Genomic DNA, 27,714 nt, shown 5'->3' with positions numbered 1-27,714 from the left:
CACCTTTTTAAAAATGTTTGATTTCAAAGCATTTCATTTCATTCCTAAATTGCACCTGTTTTGTGCCAAAACTCCCTGCATCTGTGACTACATGTCTTTTTTTTAAGCAAGCTCAACAATCACTGTACAACATGTCACAAAAGAGAAGGACAGAGACAAATATATAAAGAAAAGGAACAAAAAAGATGGGGAGCAAACAAGAGACTCAAATTTACAGAGAACCTTTACAAGGAAAATATTTCAATACAGACAAGTGTACACTGATGTGTCAAAATCTCTTATTTCCATATTTACATTTATAAAAGAACTATACAACAGCATCAACGCTCAAATTCCAGCTCCCATTTCGAAAGGCTGCTCAGTCCAGGAGACAAGACAATGGGATAGTGAATCAACAAGAGCAGGGGGGTCTCTGGGGTTCATGGTCTGGTCTAGACTAGGGGCTGGGGGCCAGGCAACTTCCTCACATTCATCTGTCATCTCCACCTTAGGAAGTCAGTTGCAGGTTTTGCTGCGGATTGGCTTGCTAGCTGCTTGTTGTAGATGTGCCATGCAGATTTTACCCTTTCCAAAATTAGATCTTCATGCCACTGGAGTGTGTGATTGGTAGGAAAAGAAAAGAAAATCATGCCAGATCATTTAGAAGATATTAAGTGCCAGCAGGCTGAGGAAGAAAAAAAAAAACATTTGCTATTTTTAATGGTTCTTTTATTGCACTTAATTTTTGTTGTTGTTCCTTCTTCCTTTAGTTAGAAAAAAAAAAAGGATTCTGAAATACTTCTTTTTATAACATTGTCTTTTGCTCCCCTTTTATTGACAGGTGGTGGGAGGAGTTCTTTGAAATGATTTTCAAAAAAGGACAGTTTTCTTTCACCTCATCCTTGTCACCCCAACTTGAGTTCTGTAGTCATGACCAGCCAAAGTTCTTGTTTACAGGCTTAAGAGTTCCGGCAATGTCACTGAAAGTATGTCATACTCAGAATCCAACAGTGCGAGGCACTGTTTGCCCAGCGCAGCTGACTCAGATGGGGCCTTGCTGACTAGGATCGAACCTCCTCTTCTTGACATTTCTTCCCAAGTGCGTCAAAAGAAGATGCAGGCAGAGAGGGGGAAATCCACAATATTAATCAGATCATGATGAGAGAAGGGTGATAATAATGACAATGCTAGCTCCAGAGCAAAGTAATCAACTCACACCAAGGCAGATTTTCCAAAATGACTTGAAATTGAAACACAGAACACCTCACACTTTTGAATGTCTTGACATCTCTACTAGAAGATACCCATCTGCGAAGACCAAAAGAAGCTTCAAGCTGTTTTATGTTAAATCATTGGAAGTCTCAGGAGCCCAATTTGTCTATTTCTGAAGTAATCGATATAGCTAATTGTAACTAGATAAAAATTATTATAAGGAGGGCTCTTCCATTTAGGGGGCTATTAGAATTAAGAAAAATTCTGAAGGTCTTATGGCTGATTCTTTCCAGGACCTGAGAGTCCAGGATCAGTGGATCGGCCTTTGCCAAGATGGCAAAAAGCCTTGTTCTACTCAGTTATCTTGCTGCCTTGGCTGTGTGAGCTCTTACCACATCGTGGAACCAGCATTTCTCATCTCTAGAAAGCTGAAAGTCAGAGTGCACAGGAAGACAGCACACTCAGAGGAGAATGGACACGAGCCGGGTTAGTTAAGCAAATGCGGCAGATTAGCTTAGTTGAAAGAAGCAAGTTGAAATGTCTTGCTCACAGTGTCCAGTCTCCTAAAAAGTGGTCCCTATGTTTCAAAATAGAAAAGAAAGAACCAGCAAGACACTTGTACAAGGCAACAACAAAAGTTGGCTGCAACCTCCCCTTGGTCTGGCTTCATGTGGGGCATCAAGCAAGGGGGCTCATGCATTTAATCTGCGCACTGGGTGGGTGCAACGCTGCTGCCACCGCGGCATCATGCAACACTGGAGACCGAGGAGTCCCCAGGAGCCCTCGCTCCCCTGCCCACTCACTCAGGGCCAGCTGGATGCCCTTCCAGCCCTAAGTACCAAAAGGATTACAGTATATTCCTCTCCCCCCGCTAGGTAATTCAAAATAAAAACAATAGCAAAGCTCAAAATAGGTATTAAGGCATCCTGCAAAGTTCTTAGATTTTTCCCCAAGATGACCACTTTGATGCTTCTCTTAAAATATCAAATACAAAAATCTTCAAAGAAAAATCTCCCTTTTCTTTTTGAACGTTTTATTAAAACATCTTTATTAAAACATCTCTATTAACGGCCTTAAGCACATGGTTCACTGACTGACATAGCATGTATTTCATTGCAGCAAACACTATTTGCAACAGTACGACTTCCCTTTCTTCCCTATCCCCACCACCCCCAGCCCTCTCTTGACTCAATATTCTTGAAAGCAGGCATTGCTGATGCTGCCCCATAAATAGAGCTGAAACCAAAAGGGGCATCTCCCATAATGCATCTGTCACTGAGTGCTTCAGAGCACACGATGTGCATCTGTGACCCATGCTCACAGCCCTTGAAGGCAGATATAGAATGAACCACACTTCCAGTGAGTCAGGAGGGGAAAGCCAGGGACCGCTTGACCTTGTGAAATAACCCTGAAGGACTGCTAGTAAGCTATGCATTACCGGAGCTCAAGAGAAATGTTAAACTAATGTCTCAATTAAAATGAATGTAGAGGAAACGCCAAGCCAGCTAGCACAATGCATGTAAATGACTGTATTGCTCACATCCAAATGCCTTTATTCAAATGCAAGGAATGTCAGGTAAAGAGCCACATCCAAGGTCATAACTGCATTGCCCTTCATTTTTAAATGGAGATATGAAATCCCATTTCAGCCTGGCATACAGGCAACCTCCAGTGTTCAAAAGTTGGTGCTCCTTTTGAAAGTCAGTTATTGAAGTTTAGATTGCATTTTTTTAAAAAATAAATAGAAACAATGTTCAATAGGGTGACTGACTAGTTTCCAAGGCCAAACCATGCTGTAGAACCATGGATTGGTGAGAAAATAGAATCTGAATACCAATGGGGGATTCCAGGACCATACTTCCTTCTCAGGTGAGGATGAGGGGGACAATCTCACAGCAGACTCACTGTGAGGGTCCCCCACATATAACCTGTAACCACTGTGGGCCACTGTATGCTGACAACTGCCTGCCCTGAATTGTCTATATGAACAAAGTCTTTTGGTTCAACTGTAATGTGAAAGCACAGCTATCGTGGGTATGTGCTTGCTGTCGGCCTTCCACGAGAGCCTTCCACAACTGTTTTATCTGAATATTCTCTGTTCACTAGGATAGTGATGGCAATTATCTTCTTCACCATAACCTGGAAGGTATTTATGTATCAAAATAGCACCATAAACCTTACATTGACCCAATTTTCATTAACTTTTACTACTCCTGAAAAAGCTACTTTTCCCCACAGTATATATTACACACACATACATCCACACAAAATTAAAACAATGCTTTTTAGGTAATAACCATCTCAGATTGTAAAGCCTTTAGATCTTTCAAGGATGGATATTTACCCACCGCTACCACCTACTTATCTCTTCACAAGTGCTTGCCTGCCACCAGTAACCCCTCACCCAACCCTTGCTAGGTGACCTTAGCCTGTGCTCCCTCTCCCTGGGATTGAATCGAGGAGCTGAACTGGGTCTTCCTGGTCAGCCTTGTCCCACCACCACCTGCTAGATCTGAATGAGAAAGTGGCAGGCATCTGGGGCATTTGGCACTGGGATATGGTCATGGAGTTCAGATAAGCAGCAGTCTGGTTATCCTCTCATGGAAAGACTAGGTAACACTGATCCTATTTCTTAACTCTATAAAACCCAAAAGCAAAAACAAACAAACAAAAAAAGACATTTTTCTTTTCAAAAAATATCATTAGCAATATTAAATTCCTTTGAAATTTCATCCAACTTGACATTTAAAGAATTCAGGTAACTTTCCTTGTGAGAACCCAGATAGGGTCCTTTAAATGTTCATGTATGTGAGAACCAAAACAGTCTTTCCTGTAGCATGGCCAACGAAGTGGAATGTGGGCCAAACAGAACTGCTTACAAAGTCAGGCTCAGTAAGAATTTGTAACCCAAGTAACTTCTCATAGAGGAGAAATCACATATGATAATGACACTCTTATTACATGAACTCTTTTAATGTCTAGAGCAGCTCTGCCAGGCCAGTATGGCTACCATGGCCACTGAGCCCCATGGAGAGAGCATGCAGTGGGGGAGTGGGACAGAGGGGCGGGGCTCCACAGACCAAGACATTAAAATGTAGCTGGAAGAGCTCAATACCCATCCTAAAGTCTTATGATTTGAATTGCCAACAAACGATGTCACTGTTACCTTCAAGCCATTTTCCTACTATCACTTATCATTTCTCTTTCCTACTACCATCAACTATAATGACGTTCATATACTTCATGTGCATGTGAAAGACCATATTGCTCACATCAATTTTCCTGTATTCAAACTTAGGGAATGTCAAATAAAAAGCTACATCCACGGTAATGACAGCAATTCTGTTCATTTTTAAAAGGAGATATGAAATTCTCTTTTCTTTTTTTTTTTTTTTGTCACCTCCTCTAAGCTTTAGAAAAGGTGCTACTAAAATGACCCTTCATCTACATGATTTTCTCCAAAATCTAGTAAAAGCAACAGCTCTAACAATCTAATCAAGTAATTATCACTCAATAATAGAGGCTATGAGTCTACCAGGACAGAGGTTTGTGATCCTCTGCACATGGCTTTAGTCTGTGCATATCGGTGGGGGGGGGGGGGGGTGAGGGAGAAGCAGAGGTGAGGGTACATAAAAGCAGATATGGAGGGAATGTTGGACAAACTGGTGTGCCAAGAGCTTTCTCAGAGAAAAATTCTAAGACCCTAAAGGCTGGGAATCCCTAGATTAAATCATTCCTTAGAAAACTCAGACTTTTGGAGTACAAAATTACCTGCAGTTACTATGGTATATCTACTACATTACCCAATATATCAGAATATGTTAAATAAAATAACCTACCAAATAAAGCATTTTTTTTCTTTTCAGGAATTCTACAACCTTGCTTGTGAACTTTTTATTAAGCAAAGCTTTCAGACTCTACTATTCTGCTAAGAAGAAATAATCTAAATTTATATTATTTTTGATCACAATAATCTTGACATACTTCATCCTCACCTTATACATCCAGAGGTATACTCATTCACACATGCTTGCACACTCACATATACTCTTGCTTTTTACCACCTATTTCAGAAGAAATACAGTTTAAAAGGAAAAAATTATGAAGAATGGCAGACAGCATCAGGGTCAAAGCAGAGCTGTATTTCTCATTTATACTTGAACAGGCCAGGTATGGTATGACACTCCTTCCACATCTGCATCCCTCACAGTGTTATACCTGAAAAATACGCGACACAAGGAAAGAGCAACCTTTCCCTTGAGCAGTTACTACATTGTCCTTTAATCTGAAAGTTTATGTGCCCTCAAATTCTTCAGGTTTCTTTGTTAACGTCTCTTAAGTCATAAAAACCTGATAGCAGGAGAGATTTCCAATAAAGGTAATTAGAACAATCTTTATCTTCAAAACTAATTTTTCAACTCTGTTATTCTTCTGTTATTTACATTGAGCTCAATTAAAAAAACTCAAAGGCTTTCAGTTCAAATAGCAACTACTTCTCCTTCCAAAGCAGGCCTACACTGATCATCTCCCAGATTGCCCAAGTGGTGAGAAAACCTAAACTTTACCACGCATTACCAAAGTCTTTTATTGCAAAGTTGAAGCAGTTCTTTAATGCTGAACATAAACCACGTAGCTACTATTAAAATTGAAAGCAAATTCAGAGCCTCATTGTAGCAACCAACAGTCAACACAAAAAAGCAGCAGCTTCTCCACATTTAAACTCCTAAAGTTATTTCATTTCTGCACTTCTTTTTTTCAGGATAGAAAAATATTTACTTCACACACTTCTGTCCCTTTCTACAATGTTTTTCTCTATTAGGACCACAGGGCGTGGGAAGGGGCAATGACCTCGCATAGCAGTCCGCGCCTGCACAGCAATCCCACACCTCACTAAGTGTCCACCCCCCCCACCCGCCCTTTTTCTGTTCTTCTGATGATTTAGACATCTGTCTCAGATGTAAATAATCTGGACAGGGCCTAATCCACTTATATACACAGTGATAAAAGGCTTTTCCGGTTTTCCCCAAAGAAACATGCAATTCAAGCTGTGAGCTAGGCCAGGCCGCTGTTTTGAGGTCCTGCTACAGAATAGTGTTATCTCCAAATGTTGAAATGGAAAACTGGGAGTTGTGTGTGGCTGGATGACGAAGATGCACAAAGATGCACAGTAGACTGTTTTTCCAAGCCTTTGAAACTGAGGTTTCCAATGCCAGAGGCATAAGCCTGAGCATGAGCCAAATTTATTTTTCTTGAGGCATATTTATGAAAAAGCTCAAGGGGGCATTATAAAATAACAGATCATGGAACAACTGTAATGTACAGTGACCTGTTTACAGTAATGAGACACTAAGGATATTTTCACTTGAAGTAGGCTAGTCCAAACAAAAATATGTTATTTTGTTATGTGCCACATGAGTGACTCAGTATCTAGGCTATGTCTTGTTAATATTATGATGAGAAATTGAAACATGAGTTGCCCATTTGGAGTGTGCCTTTGAAAACATACTGATGCCAAGACTACTGTTCCATCAAGCAAGTTCAATTTTATAAATATCTCTGTAAAACAGAGGTCCAATTTGATAATAGCTTTCCAAGTTGAAACCACTCAAAAATTTGTAGGCCTGAATTTAATTAAATCATCTTTTGGGCTTTTTTTTTCATAATCAGTTTCTAATAATATTTTAGCTGGTTTAAATATACTGAATTCAGGATTCCAAATATAAAACCAACTAAACTTCCTAATTAAGGCATTTGTTTGGACAATTCAGGTCAAAAACTTCCTATAATGAGTAATCAGATGAAGGCAAGGTGAGTTTTGAATTTGAGTAATGGTCTTCCCACTTAAATTTGTTTCTATAGATCTGGTTGAAATTTAACTTATCACAAGGAATATTTGGCATAGGAAGTCTTATTTACAAATCATAAGTCACCGCAGCATGAAAAGCTATAAAAAGCAATTATCTGATGAACCTAAACTATGGAAACATCCAAACTAAATTTGTATCATAATTAAGGATTACTTGTGATTATCTGGCACATCTATTGAAATAAACTTACTTCCATGATCAATGTACAATCCACACGAAAGGGTACTGTGGAAACACACCAGGCCTATGAGTCATGTCCATATTAGCAGTTAATTAGAAAATATTAAGTATGACAAACCCACAGATTTTAAATTCCAATGTGAAACCAATTCAGCTGGCTAGGGAATTAATGAAAATATTTTTGAAAATCTGTTTTATAAAATACTTAAGCTTTTCAAATCACAAAGCTACATATAATACGTTACATGTAAAAAAGAAGGAACAAATGGTTACTTAGATTGTGAAAAATTTCAAAATGTCAATGGACTATAAACTAGTTTTAAACAGATACAAGGAATTTCTATCCACTGTTTTCAACTACCCAGTTTCCTCAGTTATCTTTGTATAAATAAATGTATCTCAGAATGTTGCTCCTAAAAGCGGGAATGTCTTCTATTAAAGAACTCCTATTTTGTTCTCCTTAAACCAGTGCAAGGGAATTCCTTCTACATTCCATGGTTTCCCACTTCCCTGAAGATGACATCTGAGTTTCCAGGTTTCTTCTTTTCTGATCCACTTGTGAATAAAACATATTTACTTTAATCAATTTTACGGTTAAAACTTGTAGCAGGAACTCAAAACGTGGTTATGTAAGCAGAAAAGAGAAGTGCCAGAGCCACTGAGAAGAAGGCATGCGGCGTTGCTTACTTAAATCCCCATCCTGTGCCCCCAAGGACAATAGCTGCTACCAGGATGGCACCAGCGATGGAGCCTATTATGAGATTGGTGGCACTAGGACCTGTGACAAAGGATCATGGGAAGAAAGTCATATGAGCCAACCACTTTCATGATCACAAGGGAAAGGCAGTTCAGCGGTTTCAGGAAGTCAATACCCTGCATGAAAGATTGCTAAACACATAAACCACCTTTATTTTTACTTAGCTTCGTTTCACTTTCAATGCTATGGATAGCTATTGCTTGGATTTGAATGCCTTTCATCTACAGCTTCTGCACCATTGACAATTAGGTTCCATTAAAGTCACCTTTCACAGAATTTGAAGCAAATATGCCTCCATTGCTGTCATTGCACGTCTTCCTTCAAGATCATGAATCAAGTAAGAGAGCGCATCAAGAACCCGACTGCGTTAGAATTAGCTCAACCTGCTGACAAACGAGGGCATGAAAAGAAGGAAAAATATTCTACCAAAATATTCTTTCAAGCAGCACAAAGAGTTGTCTGAATGCTAAATTTCTTATCCCCCACTGGGAGACAGGTAAAATGCAGAAGTCAGAAGGAGGTAACCAATAAAGACCTGATTCTGAAGCCTTGTTCTCAAAGATATATTTCTTCACGGCACGGATTCGTGCAGTGTTTAAACAGCAACATGGGTTCCAAAGGCAAGACGTAATGGCAGCATGAAACGTGGGTAATTTCAAGGAAATAAAAATAAGGAAGTGGAGTTTCTAGCAATACTCTGATGAAGAGTTGACATATATTACAATGCATCCTCTCCACTGACATGGAAAACACCATGGCTCACTACTTTTAAGTGTAAGCAACATTAACTTTAGTACAAGAATTATTTTAAATAACATGTTACAGGATGTTAATAGGCATGCACTGCACCCCCTAACAGCAAAATACTTCTTTCCTAATTTTAGATCCCTGTTCTCTAAGTCACAAGGCCAGTTTTGGTAGTTCTCCTAAAATCCTCGGGTTTGTGTATACATTCATTGCTGTGTAAAACATTCTCTTTTCTGCTCACATCAGTGCCACTGACTGTGTACATAAATGGATACCACTTTTAGCAGCACTAAAATTGTGTGCGGCATTATGTTTTTACGCAGAGACCACCCAGTGCTCGTGGGCGCAATGGGAAGGTGGGGAACCGTTACAACCGAAGTCTAAGGGATGTGGTCTCTTCAGGCTCCTGGGTTTGGACACACTCATAAGACGAACCACTGAGGTTCTACAGAATAGAAATCTCAGTGGCCTTTAGAGATACTACTGATAATAAACAATAATGAGAGCAGTAAAGGCAGGTTAACTACTGTATACTATTTCCTTACTAAGTGGGTGCTCTGCTAACCACTTGACATTATCTCATTTGAGCCTCCCCAAACCATAAGAGACAGGGACTGTGCCTCTCCCTATGTCATAGATGGAAAAATAGAGGCTTCTAGAAGTCAATACATGATGGAGGCAAGATTTGAACCCAGATTTGTTTGACTCTTAAGTTTATAGTATACACTGAGCATCAGCAAAGTATATCCTGCAGGCCCAATGTGGCCCTGCTGACTGTTTTCTCAGAGACTTTATTGGAACACAGCCATGCTCACTCACGTGGCTTATGACTGCTTTTAGGCTAAGACAGCAGAGCTGCATGGCTGTGACAAACATCCTGCCACCTGCAAAGCCAGAACTATTTACCATCAGGCCTTGTACAGAGAAGTTGCTGACCCCTGCACTAATGAAACATTCTTCCATTTATATGTGTTTTCCCCACAAAGTTTAATGGGGCATCAAATTTTAAAACAAACATTTAAAACTATTTATATCACCATGTGCATAATCTGTGCTTCAGACATGATTTGCACATTCCTAGCTCAGAAAACAGGCTGGAATTAGAATCAATACACAACCCATGAGAAATTATTCCTGATGTACAAACTTAGGAGTAGAAACAAAGTAAAACAAAACAAAACTTCTGTCCATGGAATCTGTAGTAACTAAATGAACATTATACTACCAGTTAAACTAGTACGTGTCAAAACTACATTGTACTGTGTGGATTTTATTTATTTTTTATACTGTAATTACTTTTTTAGGAGTTATAGCAAAATTTAGAAATTGAAGGAAATAAAAACAGTAAACTAATACATAAAAACAGTGTACAAACTAAGAAAAATATCTCTTTTTAGAAAAAATATATACACTTATACAGACTTACCTGTCACAACCAGAAATAGTCACAAACCAACAACACTGGAAGGGTGGGTGACAACGACTAGGCTTCACAACAAAGGTCCTGGGTTTTGCCTAGCTCTAAGACTCAAAGGGACAATTATTAAAATTCATCCCTTCCATTAGTACAGTCAATATATTACATAACAAATGGAATTGGAATGATTTTTTTTTAAAAACTACCTTTCTTTCAAGGAGGAATTTCACATAAATGTATGTGTAGAATTCTCCCGGGAAAAGGAATTACTTTTGTATATAATCCAGTCAACAGACCCAAGGTAAAATTTTACAGGACAAAGTTTGTTTTCTTTACCTGTTTTACTTCTTACATATTTTATTTTTTAACAGGTACAGAGAAACAAACTCCCTTTTCCAGTATTCCTAGCTTCCCCAAGGTTAACTAGCTTCACAGTCCATAGTGATGGGATGTGAGTTAGAAGATACAGGTCGAGTCAAAGCCCTTTGATCTGGGAGAGAAGGCTTAGGTAATCAACACAACGAGTAATCTATGCACCTGCTTCCTCTTAATGCTATTTTGGTCCCTGGGTCTCCCAGACCCAGTACGGAAGTATCTTTTCATTCTTAACGCTGCCTGCTCCCAGATATTTATATAAATTTTGAGTGTGAATTATTAACCTATTTTATAAGGAAAAAAAGTCAATGTCCTGAATATCTTCTTTTCAAAAACAAATGAAGCGGACCCTCCTCTACCACTCTCAATCAATGGAGAAAATATTAGTGGCTACCATTCAGATTATCTTTAAAAAGAGCTACAACTATTGATAACTCCTATTTGACTAGTGATGATTAAATTCGTTATAAGAATCTTAATAAAACACTCATACAAAAATCATTTTTGCTAATAAATAGTAAAAAAGAGAGAAAAGTCTGTGTCTTAAAATTCCTTTTAGAAGTGGAGGAGCAATGGAAGCTTTTGGCCCATTGGCTCCATTGTGAAGACACCCTAAGCACCCCGATATTATCTTATGCCCCACATTGTTCCAGACAGGAGAAGGTTCTCCACTGCACGAGAAACGACACGACACAAACACATCCAAGTCACACCACAGGTAGCACTACCACGGGAAACACATCAACGAGACGACATGGGGGGGGTCAGCTCACACACCAGGAACCAAACGGAAACACTCTGAAACTCATAAAGATGCTTACTCTATTCCCCACCCTGTGCCTCCAAAAATCACCCCCAGGGCCAGAATGGTGCCTGCCACAGCACCTATTAGCCTGCTTGTGGCCATGTTCACTGTGTGGAGGGAAAAACGGAGATTTTTTTAACAAAGGAAATTAATTGCACACTGATTTCACTAACATACAAAATAATCTCTTCAGGGCATGCTTTGAAAGTTCGTTATATATTAAAACCTTGGCTTGACAACTTGACATTAAACTCTACATACACACTGAAAATATCCAAGGATAATTTTGAATTTACCTTCAAACTGCCAGAACCCTAGTTAAAAACATAATCTCTTATACTTTTGGACACACAAATAATCTGATTATGGTTCCTATAAGTAATGAGGTGAAATTAAAATGTAATTGACACTGCATAACAGCAAATCTATATTTTAGTTACAGAGGTTATAAATCATTAGTATATATTTTTTAAAATTCTCAAACTATAAAATATGCCTAAGATGCTCCACCTTTTAAAAATCCAGAATTTATTCAGTTCTGTGAAAATCCTTACAAATTTGAAAACGAGTATTTTTAAAATTAAATAGTTAACCGGAAAATTATTTTACCTGGAAAAGTATATTTCAAATAACCCTGTAATGCTTGTGTTTCTGCCATAGTATTTGACATTTAGTCTTTTGTTTATAGTCTGCAGTGTATAAACTTTGCACTAAGAAAAGTAAGTGTCTCTGGGAAACAGTATTAATTGCTTTGGACCATGGAGTGGTAGGTTACTGAGGAGACACTCAATGCCTGCACATCATGGCTTCTGTGTATGCCTTCCGATGCAAAATGAGACTGGAATGAGCCCAGGTCTCCAAGGCAAGATGCACAGGCAATATAAAGTTTAGTGTCGAAGTAGGAAGGCAAAGTATTTACGGTTGAGTGTGTCTGTGTTTCTGTGCATGTGTGTGCAAATATGCAGACATAGAAGAACTTTGTCTCACATTCCAAATGAATCAAAAGTACTGGCTTCCCATCATGTCACCAATGAAAAGAGATTGGTCTTCACAAGGCTACAGTCAAACAGATTGTGTGCCATGGGACATGGTGAAACAAAACAAAGAACCACAACTGGAAGATGCAGTTTCTTAAGGCTTAATATTGGAATCAGTGACCTTTTTAGCTAAATATTCCCTCAAAGGAGAGTGAACCTTAGATCTCTAACCCAGGCGAGCACCTGTACAATTACCTTATTTTACCACAGGGCAAATCACATGGGTGAGATTCTGGTTTCATCATTAACTAAGCACAACTGGAGCTGTTCTAAAAAACAGAAGATAGATGGGGACACAACAAAAACAGAGAAAGGCTACTAAGAGCGCTGAAGGGAAAGGAAAAAAGACCAGCATGTAAGGCGGTGGTGGTGTTTTCCAAAGATGGCAATACATGATAATACTAAGTAACCTAGACTATAGCTCAGATTTCCAAATTGGAGAGGCAAATACAGAATGAAAGCTATGCTAGATATAATGCTTCCCTTTTTAAAGACCTTAGAAAATCATTGCTTTCAGAATAAATTAATTAGGATATATCATGTTAAAATTTTTTTTTTTTTTTTTTTTTGCTTAAGCTTTAGGCATTGGCTCTCAGAGCCAAAATACACAAGAGTCCTATTACCTCTTCAATTTTTATATAAGCCGCATATGCTAAATTATAGGAAACACATGCTTTCCTGTAAAATGTGATGCTGAATGATATTTGTTAATATGTTTAAAATTATGAATGATGAATAAAAATAACTATTTAATAAGGCTTTTGTATTTGCTGAGGCTGTGATTTATTAGCACAGAATCAAGGGAATTAGGCAGTCTGCCATGTAGGCAGTCTGCCATGTAAGTGTTAGATACCCAACCCGAGGGAATAAGACATCTCTACAGATGCTTCAAATATGTATTCAGAAAAACAGAGACAGTCTGTAATCACTGCTGACAAATAATTATCTCCAAATTCTTAACTGATAAGTAGGTATTTTTAGCAGCAAAGCAAGATAAAAGTGGGAACATAGTTTTTTCAAAAGTATCCTCTCCCTTCCTTGTTCTCCCTCTCCCCGGTGACTTTAAATTCTGGTAGACTGAAAATATATGTGAAATCCATTTGATTTTTTATCAGGATATTTAGCAGGGTTATCTCTTCCACTAGGTAGTTTTTCAATCTGTTTTCAGACATGAATTAACACAGTGGCTCATAGGTGGGTAGATTTTGACAGGGGCCATACTTGGGAACAAAGGTCTCAGCTGTTCTTCACACCTACAAAGAATTTATCATCTCATTGGAAAGAAATTCCTTGGACTTTTGAGGGTCTATGCTCTGGTTTTACTTCTGTACTAATTTATTTATCATGTAACTGTATTTGTTCACTCATTCCCTCACTCATTATCGACTAACTGCCTTTTTCTTCCAGGAACTATGCTAGGCACATGATGGTATACCTTTTTTCTCTTTTCATCCCACCAAAGCTGAAGATGAAATTCTTAAAGATTCTAGCAATAACACAATCATCATATCATGAACTTAACCTTGCTCACTAACTCTTTGATATACTCACCTTTCATTGTGACTTGACGGATTCGTGGAAATAAATTGTCTATTACCTAGCAGTATGTTTTCATTTTTGTTTCCTTATTTATTTCTGTTGCTTGTTGGTTTATTAATATTACTTTTAGTCTTGGCCTCTGCTATCTAGGTTCATATGTGCTAAAAGGTAGAATTTTTGTAAAGTATATGATGTCAAGAATAAAACTATGGATTTTCTCCTTTTAAGAATTTCTGTTTGATATGTACAATTCTACCACAGACATCATGCTTCAGACATTTTGAAATTGTGTTTTAGAAACTGAATGGTTGGTTTGTTTTTTCTTTTCCCTTCTTACTTTTAGAGAGTTTCTGAAACATAAAGGTGCATTATTTAATCCATATAATTACAATGAACCAAAAGGGGCTATGATCCTATATCCCTAAATATTAATACTTCAAAGACAGGAGGCACCAAAGCCATCATTTGTACTCTATGAACCAAAATTCTTTCTGTGGGGATTTATTATTTCTGCTAAAATTTAAGATTAGAAATAAATACTAAATGTACTCTTTATGCTTTAGGGGATCATATTAGCATGATAGATATTTTATCCAGCTCCATATTTCAATATGTCAGACAAACACTCAGATCTCCTCACTCTTTTCCAGAAATAAGTTTTTAAAAGTTCATTTGGGGACATAAAGGGACAAATATCTAAAGAAATGAAAAATAAACAAACTAAAATAATTTATTTCAATGAGATCAGTGGGAGAAGAGAGACCAGAAGAGTCCTTGTAGGAAAAAGAAATGACTATGTGGGAGAAGGGGGTGGGCCGGGTTGGGGGGAGCAATGGGGGAAAAATGGGACAACTGTAATTGAAAAACCGAAAAAATAAAATTTAAATAAATAAATAAAAATAAAAAAGCAAATATAACCAAAAGGATGTAGAATAAAGAAAAAAAAGAGATGACAATGTGAAAAATAAAGTAATATGTAATGGAAAATATATTTTTTAAAATCCTTATATTGTTTTTTGCTTTAAGAGTCTCTTTCTTGCTCTTTAATATTTTTAATTTGAGAAGTAGGAACAAATAATCTAGCATGCTTTAAACAGTGGGTCCAAAGTGGACAAACTTAGCTAGTGCAAAGTGACTACAACAGCAATACTTTCATGTATGTTTTCAGTTTCCACCCAGATGAAGAGGGGGAATTTTTAATTCTTCCAGAAATTTATAATTAAAATGAAAGAAATATCCAAAATACACTGGTTTATTTCTGACATCCTCAAATCAATAGAAACAGAGTTACAGGATTCACCCTTATTTTTACTGATTTGGTCTCGATCCAAAGGTCTATAGAAGGGTATAATCTATCATTCATGATAAAAAAAGGCAATAGTTTCATTTTGCTTCTTGAATTTTTTTCTCTAAAACAAGGAAGTATAATAAAATTAAATGAAACTAAGTATTTTTAAAAATACCTTCTCATTGCATCTATACAGAAAAACCTTCATCTAATGGATAGGACAGGCCAGATTTTTGTGGGTATTGCTAAGTATGGTTAAATATGGCAAGCATCTGGAGAGGGCCCAGACACAGGGTTCAAAAAGGCAAGTGCTGGTCAAACCAATTCAACCATGAGAAAAAATATGCAGCGTTCAGGTATAGAGAAAACCTTAACTCCTCACACAGCTGCTGAAGCCACAGTTAAGAAAGTACAGGTTGGGGGGACCACTCAAGAACTTGGTCCCTAGGATATGTCATTCATTTGGCTAAAATAAACTCTTATTAAAAATCTTTTTTTAAAAAGAAAGTACTGACTGTTTAAATATCTTGAGTTCACTACCTGTTCCTCTTCCTCAAGGCAATACTACAAATGGATACTGCTAAACTGAAAATCAGCACAGTAATATGCAGCATTTCCTTTCCTTTACATATTCCCAAAGGGAAGGAATGTAGTATTTATTGAGTGCCTGCTATGCAATAAGGTTGTGCTGTCTTTTAAATAGTAGACAGTCAACAAATAGTTGCTATCTGGATAAAAATAGAAATATATAATTTCTTTCTCATCATCTTCTCTTAGCCAGAATATCAAACATAAAATCATAAAACCTGAAACAGTGTTATAATTTAGATTTCTGTTATTTCCTATTTTACTAGCAGCATATTAACAGATTTTTCTATAAAGGCTAAAAAGATATAAATAAAAATAAAGCTATTATTTAGTTGAACTCTAATTGCTTGACTTTTCTGGAAATCTAATAATTTATAATAATAATTATTCTTCATGTATATCAATTAATGGCTTTTTTCAGTTTAATCAGGATTATTAGAGATCAAGAGGATTTTAACAATTTTAGAACCAATGGTTACATTACTCTTACTCTAATGACTTCATTGTCTTCATTAAAATGGAAAATAATACAACAGGAACAAATATACCAGAATGCTTATATTGATCCCCTCTGGGCTGTGGAATAAAGGGTGGCTTTTACTTCCTTTTAAATCTTCTCTGTATTTTAAAATTTTTCTAAAATAAACATGTATTATTTGAATGGTCAAAAAGGTTATCTTTAAAGATAATGTAGAATTGCACCATATTAAATAGAGAGAAAACAAAGATGCTGTGAATGTATTCTTCTCTAGAATGTAGCTGTTCACATTATGCCTCGAATTAAGTTTTCTTGGCCTAGGTGGGTGCAGGAATAAGGAATACATATAGTCAGGAGATTAATTACCCCCAACCTAATGAAAAAAAGCAGAGTCTAAGCCAACTGAGCTCTGATCATTTGTTCAGGCATCAGTATGCATTCTTGGGGGAAATAGCTTCTAATCTTTAAGAGAATCACAGACATGCTATGAAGAGAAAATCTGGAAAAAAACGAACTTCTGTATCTCTTGTCAGAGTGTAAATCTTCTCTAAATCTAACTTCTGCTGGTGAATCCAAGAATTTTTTGTTCTAGTTTTAAAGTAACAAAAGACTACCTGTAAAAGTGGAATTTGTTCCTTTTTAGTAATAGAAGAATAAAAACAGGCCATGCAGGCGTGTTTCTGATTCTTACAGAATTTTAATATCACAGACATATCAAGCAAATGTATGAAAAGTGTTTTGAAACACCCACTATCAATGAACGTTAAACGTCTACTTAAATCATCCTAAATCTTCAGCAATTGAGGGCTATCGAGTTTCATATGCTTTCAAAGTCATATTTCTCTGTATAAACAATGCTGAAGTTCAGACAGTTTAAATAAGTTTTTATCCAAAACTAAGCCGAGCAAAATGGCCATTTCTATATGTGTTTTTCCTACCTGCAGGGGAAAAAAGCATGATCATTATTTATAGGATACTGTTAGCAGTACCATGAGAAAGAATCTGATGGCCAATGTCACTGGGATACACCATTCATTCTAGTACCTCCTTGGTTTGTCAGGTATGTTCAGGGCAACTGATGACTTTTCTTGATCTTTGAAAATTGTAGATGGTTTGTGATTAGTGATAATAATGAGAAAGTGATTACCCTATTCAGATGACACAGACTACATTATAGCATTATGTAAGAGAAGAGAATGGGCCTGATTTGGGGCATGTGGGTCCTGGCCCCAGCCCTGCCTCTTGCTACCTGGATAGGTATAGCATGTCACCTGGCCTCAGGGCCTTGGGATCCTCATCTGCAGAATGAGGGTGGTGTAGTTATTTGGTCACTGAGACTCCTTCTAATCTTAAATTTTAAGTTCTCTCCTTTTTTAATGGCTGATTAAAACAAAGGCCCAGATCTTTCAGGTTTTCTTTAAAGAATTCAAGTTCTATAAAAAAATTCCAACTTCTTCCTAAATTAAAAGTGTCTTTAAAACAGAGCACGAAAGACAACAACTTCCATGTTCACTTTTCAAGTATCAAGGACTGTCATCCAAAAAGATTTATCTGTAAGAAAGCTGACCGAGCTGAGACAAACTATGAAATGATCAACATTTGTGACTATGACAAAAGAATGATGTTTAAAGGAAAGAAAGGGGACTGGAAGAAAGGAAATTTTCTTCCTAATCTCAGCTCTAAAATAAGGGATAATTCAAATATTTTTTTCAGTACTAGAATCCTAAATTCTGTAGTAACATGAACTGTACATTTTAATGGCGGAAGAGATATTCTTATGTGCCTCCTTTCCAATCTATTGAATTGTTCTATTGGCACCATTGGAAGAGTACTAATGAATTCAGTATGCTGGGAAATGAAACTGAAATCACACAAACCCTTGGGTCCTTCATCCTTGGGGGGATGAGGGTTCCTAACTGGATCTCGGATACTGCAGTCTGTTCCTGCCCAGGTGAAATCACAGATGCATGTGGCTTCGTTACTACACACCTGTAAAGAAGAAAGAATAGAGATGGAACAATTTCCTGTGCTTTGCAGGATACTGGAGATAAATATAAGAGACATGGGGCCAGGCAGCCACTTTAAAAACCATTTGGAATTTTTAAGTCTCCCACAGTGTTAGATATTAGACAAGGGCAAACCATGTATGGGTCAAATAGCTGAATGGTGGTTTTTCAGTTAATTAACAACAAGATGAAAAGGAAGAAATTTTAAATTAAAGGTTAATTATTCATGTTGATATTATCTCCGTACACAAATGTCTGACAATGCATTGATAGTTTTTTTCATAATTAGTTTTAGAAACATATTTTAGAAACTATATTTTAGAAACATGTATGCTTAATTCAAGGAATTAATAGATACTGGTCTCAAGAGGCACTGCCAGAGATAAAGACCAGGAGACATAAATCACCAATGTATTGCATTACCTCACCACGTTCAACGCCAAATTCATTTGGTGACACTTTCCCAGCCAAATGTGCACTCCTCCCACTTTCCCTGCCTGCCCTTAGTAGCTCTTCTCTCAGTGAGCCAAGCTAAGGTCCTCCCAAAACAATCCTTGTCTCCTCTCTCGTCCTCTAGGGACCAAGCAGCATGCTGGAATGGACTTGGAACTTGGATGAAATAAATAACTGTCTGCAACCTAGAGACAGAGTAGGTAAACCCCTATCTGCCTGGGAAATACATTCAGAAACAGACTATTAGAGATAATAAAAATCAACCTTAAGCCTAATGGTCTAAGAATCATTTTAGTCTGAAATGTTATAACACTGTGATTATGATTAACAAGATCAAATTTGACCTTTCTAATTAACCAGATGAAAAAGTGGGAAGTATAGTTGAGAGTCAAGGGCCCTTTTAATGCATTAAGTTTTATACCGCTTACAAAGCAATAACTGAATAATGAAAGGTTCTGCTCAGTGCTTTGATTTTAATGCAACAAGTACTGAGAATTTACTATGTGCCAGGTACCAGTGCTAGGTGTTTTATGCCCAGCACCTCATTTATCTTCACACTAGCACCATGATGAATGAGGAAGCTCAAGTGACTTGCCAAAAGTCACTAGGATAGCAAGAAGCAGAGCCAGGATTCAAACCCAGGATTCTTTCTAGCCCTCAGTCCATGCTCTTGGTCATTAGGCTATTCAGCCTTCCTTGGGAGCCTATGATTCAGCTATACATAGTTGTTGGGCATATGCTTTTTGGGCCTTTCTACCTTGTTCCATTCTATAGCACCTGCTTGGCTCTCTATATTTTGGGTACTTTTTACCTTCATCCCAGCATCTTCCTTTTATATTACAGCTCTCAGTTTCTTCATGTTTCTTTTATCCATTTCTGAGGTATGCATAAATTTTGAAATATCTTTCTTTTACTAAGCCAAATCTAAATAATTATTAAGATTTGTTTTTAGCTATTAAGCCTAGGTTTGCCAGGTGTATCTGCCCAAGCACTTTGTTCATAGAATTAAAGACATGTGCGGGTAGAGGGAGTATCTCTTTGACTGACAAAGATACAAATATAGCCATAGGACTTTAAAGATGTGAATTATATCAGAGATCCAGCCTTTAGTCTGATGTGACCTTGCACCATAGATACCCAATATCCATGCTAACTAGCTAAAAGGGAACTACTGAGAGGGTTTAACTTATTTTAATGGTATAAGTAATCACATTGGATCTTCACAGTTCCTTTAAAGATTGTATTAATTTACTTCCAACTCCTTAGATGTAGAGCTATATCTAGAGAATGTGTGAATAAAAATAGCCAGTGATAAAAGAAAGCATAAAATACACCATATCAATACATATGTGTGTTATTGTTAGCAGGTAAGGGTACTAAGAAAATAAAATCATAGTCAATGCATAGATACTGACAACAGCCACAGAGGGAGAGCAGCTGAACTGGAAGTCCAGTCACTGTGAACTCTGAGGACGCCAGATTAAAGGTCCGAGGCGAAACAATGATACCTACTTACCCCATGGCCTGAACAGACTTTACCCTTGGAATCGAGTGGGCAGCTACTCATATTTAGGGCCTGAATCTGTAGGCACTTTCGATCTAAACACATCATAGATGGGCCACATGGCGTTCCATCTTCCACATAGCCCACATCTGTATCATCATCTAAAACCACATGAGCACCACTAAAAGGAGAAAGATATTCATACAGTCATTAGCACCACACTTAGAAATATGTCAACATGAACGAGACTTGCTGTTCATGACACTGAAGAGGCTGCCATTGGACATGGGTTTCTCCTAGACTTTCCCCACTTTTCTCTTCCTTCCCCACTTTCCTCACCTCCCCTTAATAAAAGAGCATGATAAAAGAAACTACCTGTCTTTATCATTATTGTACCACCTGTCATCGGGAAACAATATGTAATCCGTACAAGTGTATTCTAAATATTCACTTACAAGGCCACCAGGGGAATAGATAAAAGATAAAAGAACCAATCTCATCATTAGCTTTCCAAGGCTTTCAGATGTGTCATGGTACAAAAAGGCAGATGTTAAGCAAAAATAGCAAATAAAAAATATTTTGAAAATTATTATTAGATGATTGAATTATTTATGATTGAAAAAGTAAAGAGCTTCTTCTCCACTGATACTTACTTCTAAAATTCAAGAAAAAACTTGAATTTGAATAATCAATATGCTATAACTATTGACAGAGTACCTTGCTGATTAGTTTACAAATACACCAATTTAGAATACAACAATATAATTTAATAAGGCTGGTATAGCTAGAGACATGTGAAAACTTACGTAGACACAGGAAGTCTGTTAGAATTGCCTTCAGAACCATTTGAAAAACAGAAAAACAGCAGTCATTTGACCAAGACAGCATTATCCATCTGGTTGCCCAATCAGTTTACTAAATTTTGTTCAAAATCACTTTTGGATGGTTTCAGATCTTACATTCACTTACATAAGATGAAGGCTTGCTACTCTGAAGATACTAAGGATAAAAATTTGCAGATGATGAAGGCAATTCTGTAGGGGAAATCTCAAGTGTTTCCAGTGACAATACCATTTGATTAAAAGCACAGTATCTTAGAATTATGGCTACTTTGAAGGGAACAATAATTACTTGGCATATATAATATGATTCCCTGGCTTAAAAAATAAGCCTCATATTTTCTGTGCCTTGTACTCATAGGTAATTGGATAGCAAATATTTGCCTACACCTATATTATTTATTATTTATAACAATATTTTAATAAATATTTTCTATGTGTGATTAAGTATTTATTAAACCACCTTCTAAACCAGACACATCTACATGAAATAAAGCTTAAACTTTTTTGTCATAAATAATAAAACACAAACAGTATTCGAATAGTGACATATTCCGATGCTTAAAGTTTTAATTGTGGGTTAAAAGAGATAATATAATTCTACTCTTAAGATTATAATTACAAAGAATGCCTCCCTACTAATAACTAGTTCAATTTTGAACACATGTAATTTGTAAATCTAGATACAACTTGGTTTTTTAGATAACTCTTAGCATGAAAGATAATAATAAAATCTCAGTCAACATTCTTCTCCTGAGAAGTAGAAATATTTCCCTCGATTTTTCTACATTTGTATTTCTCATGATTCATTAGGTTTTCCCATATTTAATATGTTACCTGCAATCAATCACCCGGCCTTGATGGTAGAAGGATGTTGGGATGATCTCTCCCTGAAGTTGACCAATACGTGGAGCTCGCGTAAGATTGGTGCAGAGTAAAAATCCACAGAATACATCACTAAACATGTTTTTAAAAAAAAAGAATAAGACAGGAGGAATTATGCTCAAAATATCAAAACAATTCAGTCCATGTATATTCAAAATATGAAAACATTTTCCTTCCTTCCAAACAAAAACATTTGTTCTGATGTTGTTGGTTGGCTGTGACTCCCTCCCACCTCCTAACAAGATCATAATTTTGTTTAGAGGTAGCAAAGTGCTCAGCTCTGGAAGACAGCCATGACTGGTGTTAAAGCCAGTCATGCACTTCTGTTTCCTCTACCCTCTGTCTTAGCCAGCCTCCCTTCTTATTTGTCTAGAGCTAAAAGAAGTGAGAAAAATCTGGCTAAGAAGTTTCTTGGGAGAATTTTGCTTTTTGGATAGAAGGTCAGAGCCTAACAGGAAGATTTTTGGTTCCTATCTCAGCTTCCTGCTTTTGAATGTAGATTCTTTACATCTAACTTGAAAATGTTAAATTCACAAGCATAAAGATACAAACTCAACATGCAACGGATTACAGAGCAGAGGGGCAGAAATCACCTGAGTGCTAAGTGACATTATTCAATGACTTACCCACCATGAGGACACCTACCTCCAGTCTATTTAAGTAAACAATGAATTTCTTTTTAAAAATGGGCAAACAATTAAAGTGGCACATCACACACAAAAGGAAATCCATTGTCCAAAAAATGTACGAAAATGTACTAAATTCCAGTTGTAATCGGGGAAATGCAAATTAAAACCACAATAATATAGCAGTTCACACCCACCAGAATAGATAAAAGTAAAAAGTCTGATAATACCAAGCACACTGGTGAGAATGTAGCCCAAAATTCTCATATACATATTATTATTGGTAGGGCACACTAGCACAAGCATTTTACAAAGCATACAGTGCGACACCATTTTGGTGGCACTGAAAATATACGTCTCTATTATGTATAATGACAGTAATTTTTCTTCTAGGTACAGGCCTTAGAAAAATGTGTCCAAATGCGCACTAAGTTAAGTGTACAGAATGCTCACAGCAGCATGGTTCCTAATACCCAAAACGTGGGGACAATCTAAATGTCCACCAACACAGAATGGAGAAATAAACTGTGGTATGTTGCTATGAATGTGAATGAAAGTGAACCAAATGCACAACAAAAGATGATCAGTTAAAACACTGAATTTAAGCAAAAGACAACATAATACAGAAAGTATAACTGCTTTTATATAAAGATACCAAAACTTTTAGCAAAAAGTTTTGCCAAATGTTTGTGAAATAAACAAAAATCCGTCATTTGACTTTGAATGGCCCCCAAAGTATACATGGTCTACATATGTTGCTTATAGAACTCATTATATACTAGACCGTTCATAGGGCCTGTCTTACAGCAACAGTACAAAATTAAAACCTAACATTAATTTGTAAAAGCATGGCAAAGTATCTTCAAAACAGGCATCTAGTAAAATACAGCATGTGAGAAATTCCCTGAGTTTTACAGAAAAGCAGTTTAGTCTGTGGCCATTTGCCTCTCAATATATCAACGCGTTTTTTAAATGCATACTTTAAAATTTGACATAGTTGAACACTTATTTAAAAATCAGTCATATTTCTTCTGTGCCCATTTCACATTTGAATCAGGGCTTCCCCGCCCACCTGACAGGCCCCAAAGCTGAACACTCACTGTTTGCTGCACTGAATCCATCGGTCTCCATCCTTCCCACAGTTCCCCTTCTCTGTGCCTTCTGTGTTCAGCTTCTCATAACAGAACTTGTCAGACCCTGAAGCTTCTTTTGGAGATGAGCAAGAGAAGAAAATGTATTTTAGCTGTCTTTATTCTTTATAACCAGTGGCATGCCAGTAAATGTTTGACAACTGATTATCCAGAAAAAAAAAAAAATCCTAATTTGCAGCATTTACCAATTTCCATGGTATAAAAAGCATTATGTAAATTTTCATGGTGTGATACATGGCTAATTTCAAGGTATCAGTGTGCTGTCAATTGGCTTCTAAAATTCCTGAAATTTTAACAGCTGGCTCTTCTAAGCGAATGTAAGATAGCTCCAATACACCACTACTTTTAACCTGAGAAACAAATTCATTCCCAATTCTTGCTGGTGGTTTTGAGGGTAGAAAGTAGCAATGACAGTCCGCAGAAATTAGTGAAGTGACACATAGAAAACTAATAAGCATTCTTAGTCCTGTTTTATATTAATGTTAGGAAATACTATAATGTCTTAGCCAATTGAAATTTTATGTTGGCACCTGGGTTTCGATATTTAAACCTTTTAAAATAAATATGTCTCTAATATCTTTCCTCTGTCAAAACTGAAGCACCAAAAGTAAATCTTTTAGTTAAATGATATTTGCCAAACGCTGAAATCACTTATGTATGGACTCTATTCTCCTTTCGTGTACTTTGTTTTTCGGGGGGTGACCCAGCCTCAAGCACATAGCAGACCCATCTCTCTCTCTTCCGGCCTGGCCCTCATGAACTGCGGCGCACTATAGAGGCACTGCCAATGTCAGGAAGATAACGTGCATTAACATTCCAGGAAATACTGAGAATCATGACCATGTACCCAGATCTCTGTCTGCACTTTGGGCAGCACCTGCATTTCTTCACTTCAAACTGAGGCTAATAGAGCACAAAATTGTCAAAAAAAGGGTGGGGGGGCTAGGACTTTACTGGGGTAAAAGAACAGAAAGCTACCTTTGAAGGGTAACTGTTAAATCCAAGATGCAAAATAAATTATGCAAATGGCTGGATAATGAATGTGACTGTTGCACTCAACCCAATTTTTGCAAGTGGATGTACTATCCCTTCTCTTACAGACGCAAGCCCTGAATGACACTGTTTGGTTCTGATGACAAGTCGCCAGCTTCAGCAGTTGTTATCTGTGGTTCTGTGACTAAGCTTCACAGTTCTCTTTATTTCATTCATCCTCTTCTAGTTTTTTAAAAAGAAAACATCACTCCAGGCTATACATCTCTTTCAGCAAGGCTGGCAGAGAAGGACAATATGAAGAAGAAACCTGTGCGTGACCATCAACAGGAAAATGTGACCTACTTGTTCCCCAGATGTACTGACACTGGTTATCCCGGGTCTTGCACTCCCCACTGTAGCAGCGGCCCTGGGGACAGGAACACACACATTATGTTAGGAGGCACATGGAGTCACACAGTGAAAATGAGAATCACAAACATCCTAAGACAAACATAAGAATAACAGTTAAAAATCTAAAACTCAAAACAGACCTCATAGTACAGCTCTTTAAAACTAATCATCTAAAATTTTAAATTTTATGGTAAACACAAATTGGTATATTTTTTCAGATGATACCAAAATGCTGTTTAGCCTCTTTTGTTTGTGACTAGTTAGGTTATCACATGGCTTTAATGAAAAAACATGTTATAACAGATTGTCATATGTTTTCATAATAGACTGGTGTTCCTGAAAGATAGTCACAACTCAATAAATTAGATTCCTAATTCTTACCCTTAATCTGGACAATTTATCATCAGAGTTAAATATAATACAGTTAGTATTTGGTATGATACAAAGCAACTATGTATTAGAAGACCACTCTAATAATTTACTATTGTTTAAATTGCAATTTTCTTTCAAAATTACACTTATTTTTTTTTAAAAACCCTTACAAACAAATCCTTTTAAAATTACATTTAAAACTTATAGCCCAGCATACCTGATTTTGATTGCATGCATATCCATCTTGCTTGTGAAGATTTGGTGGGCACTGAAAAATATAACCTTTTTAGTTAATGTTCATCATGTTAAACACCTTCAGGTTATATGCACAATATATAAAAATGCAAAAACATTCAAGCATGGTGAGTATATAATTGGAAATGTTTAGAAAAATATGAATAACTCCTTAAGTAGATTATCCAAATTAATTTTCCCATTATAGGTAAAAATTAATAAACTAGGTCCATGCAGTGGATCCTTTTTTATGTTTCTCCATTTTCTATGAAGAAGACCAGAATAATAACTTACATTCACTTGCCTAGAGAGTTAAAAGCAGAAGGGATTAAAGAGATAATGAAGGGATATGAATCAGCTTGTTAGGTCGTAGTGGACACATTCAGGAACTAATTTACAGACTGGCTTAGCTCTGTGAAAGATGTCAAATCTATATTTGACACCCACGATGCTCACCTATAGGCCACGTTACTAAAAAAAAAGAGAGAGAGAGAGAGAGAAAAGAAACACCCTGCCTTTCAAGTCAATATAAGTGCTGTATCTCCATTACATTTCTGACCTCTTTAACCACAGACCTGCTATTAGAACAATCCTGATGTGATGGATGTTTCTTTTTCCGGGTCTATTTATCAAATAATTATTTAAAAGTACACTTCATTTTCGCCCCAAATTACCCTGAATACATTAAGTTAAAGTGTTTATTCTCTGTGCATTTCATTTGCCACATTTAAGACAGCTAAACAAAAAAAAGTTCAATCCAAAGTCTCTGCTACAGCGTCCAAAGCAAATATGAAAAGGGGAAAAAAATACACAGGTGTGGCCAGTGAGTGAGAAACACAACAACTGGCACTGAGGTCCTCCCTCAGTTTCCTGTCACTGCCTCTGGTAAAGGACAGCTGCACTCTCAATTATTCAGGTCCTCACTAATGGGAGTCATCCTTTATTTCTCTCTTTCCAGTCACTGTAGAAAGCTAACAGAACTAATTTAGAATTGGTAAGAGGTAGTACCTACTAAGGAACACTTTGAGATAAAGGACTGGGCTTCTACATCTTTCTACAGAATATCTGACTCTCACAGAAGCCGTCATTCACTACAGTTTCTCATTCAGCCTGATGGTGACTATTCAAAGGATATAATTATCAGCACTAAAACCTGGTATACTGGGCCAACTACACAAAAAGAGAGATTCCTGTGGTCTCTTTCAACCATCCAAATCCACTCAAAACACAGTCATTATCTTATTAATCAACTAACATTAATTATTCACGCACTCCAAGACAAATACAACCACACTGAACAAAAATGAAAAAGAAATGCTGCTACCGCAAGAGGCACACCAGGGTCTAAAATTAATTTGTCGTATTTGATTTGTTTTGTGCGATGTTTCAGTAAGAAAGTACTCATAGAATTCTTTGCCAGTGGAAAAATTCTTTACCTTATTATAAGCTGTCACAGCTACATGCAAGATTTCTAATCAATTTATTTTTACTTTAGGCTAATAAAAGCCAGTGGGTTATCATTGAAATGTTTAACAAGGGAAATTATGGAATGTTATAAGGTCTCTGGAGACATTTAAAACAGGAGAACCATAAATCTGTGTACTTTATTCTGCTTATGCAGTAATAGGCCTATGAGTACATTTCTGGATTCAGTCTCTAAATGCCACCCCAGCCCCACTTCTATGTTGTACAAGGAGCTGACCTTGAGATATACTTCAGTGTGGCAGCAGTTAAATGGGCTTATTTTAAATTGTGTTATAGTGCCCATTTAGATGACACATTTCACAGTGCTAACAAAAAGACATTTCCCACATCTTTCTAAAATACCTTCATTATACCATCCAGTATTGTTTGACAAGGAGTTCTCTCAATTGCACAAGTAGTGCTTATTCCATCATAAATGATGAATTTTAAAAGAACCTTAAAGGCATTAGATAATACTAATACCAAAATTAAGCAGAAATTACTATAAGATAAAAGAGATAAAGTCAT

The 27,714-nt window shown here is 36.9% G+C and overlaps 1 protein-coding gene across 1 annotated transcript in view; it reads right to left on the bottom strand.

The window, feature by feature from the left end:
- Positions 1-727: 727 nt before the first annotated feature.
- ADAM23 (ADAM metallopeptidase domain 23) overlaps positions 728-27,714 on the bottom strand; it is a 141,092-nt gene continuing 114,105 nt past the window's right edge. Inside the window, exons 19-26 of the mRNA XM_090282916.1 lie at positions 25,706-25,756; positions 25,069-25,132; positions 23,683-23,788; positions 21,909-22,028; positions 20,245-20,413; positions 18,147-18,258; positions 7,926-8,016; positions 728-1,070 (exon numbers count right to left, since the gene is read on the bottom strand). Of these exons, the coding sequence (XP_090139042.1) occupies positions 1,022-1,070; positions 7,926-8,016; positions 18,147-18,258; positions 20,245-20,413; positions 21,909-22,028; positions 23,683-23,788; positions 25,069-25,132; positions 25,706-25,756 (762 nt within the window). The 3' untranslated portion in view covers positions 728-1,021. The remainder of the gene's footprint in view (positions 1,071-7,925; positions 8,017-18,146; positions 18,259-20,244; positions 20,414-21,908; positions 22,029-23,682; positions 23,789-25,068; positions 25,133-25,705; positions 25,757-27,714) is intronic.

This window comes from Furipterus horrens, unplaced genomic scaffold, assembly GCF_987537825.1.
Source record: "Furipterus horrens unplaced genomic scaffold, mFurHor1.1.pri manual_scaffold_1, whole genome shotgun sequence".
Lineage (NCBI taxonomy): Eukaryota > Metazoa > Chordata > Mammalia > Chiroptera > Furipteridae > Furipterus > Furipterus horrens.
The sequence above is the reverse complement of the archived record's forward strand: the minus strand, read 5'-3'. Positions and strand labels throughout refer to the sequence as shown.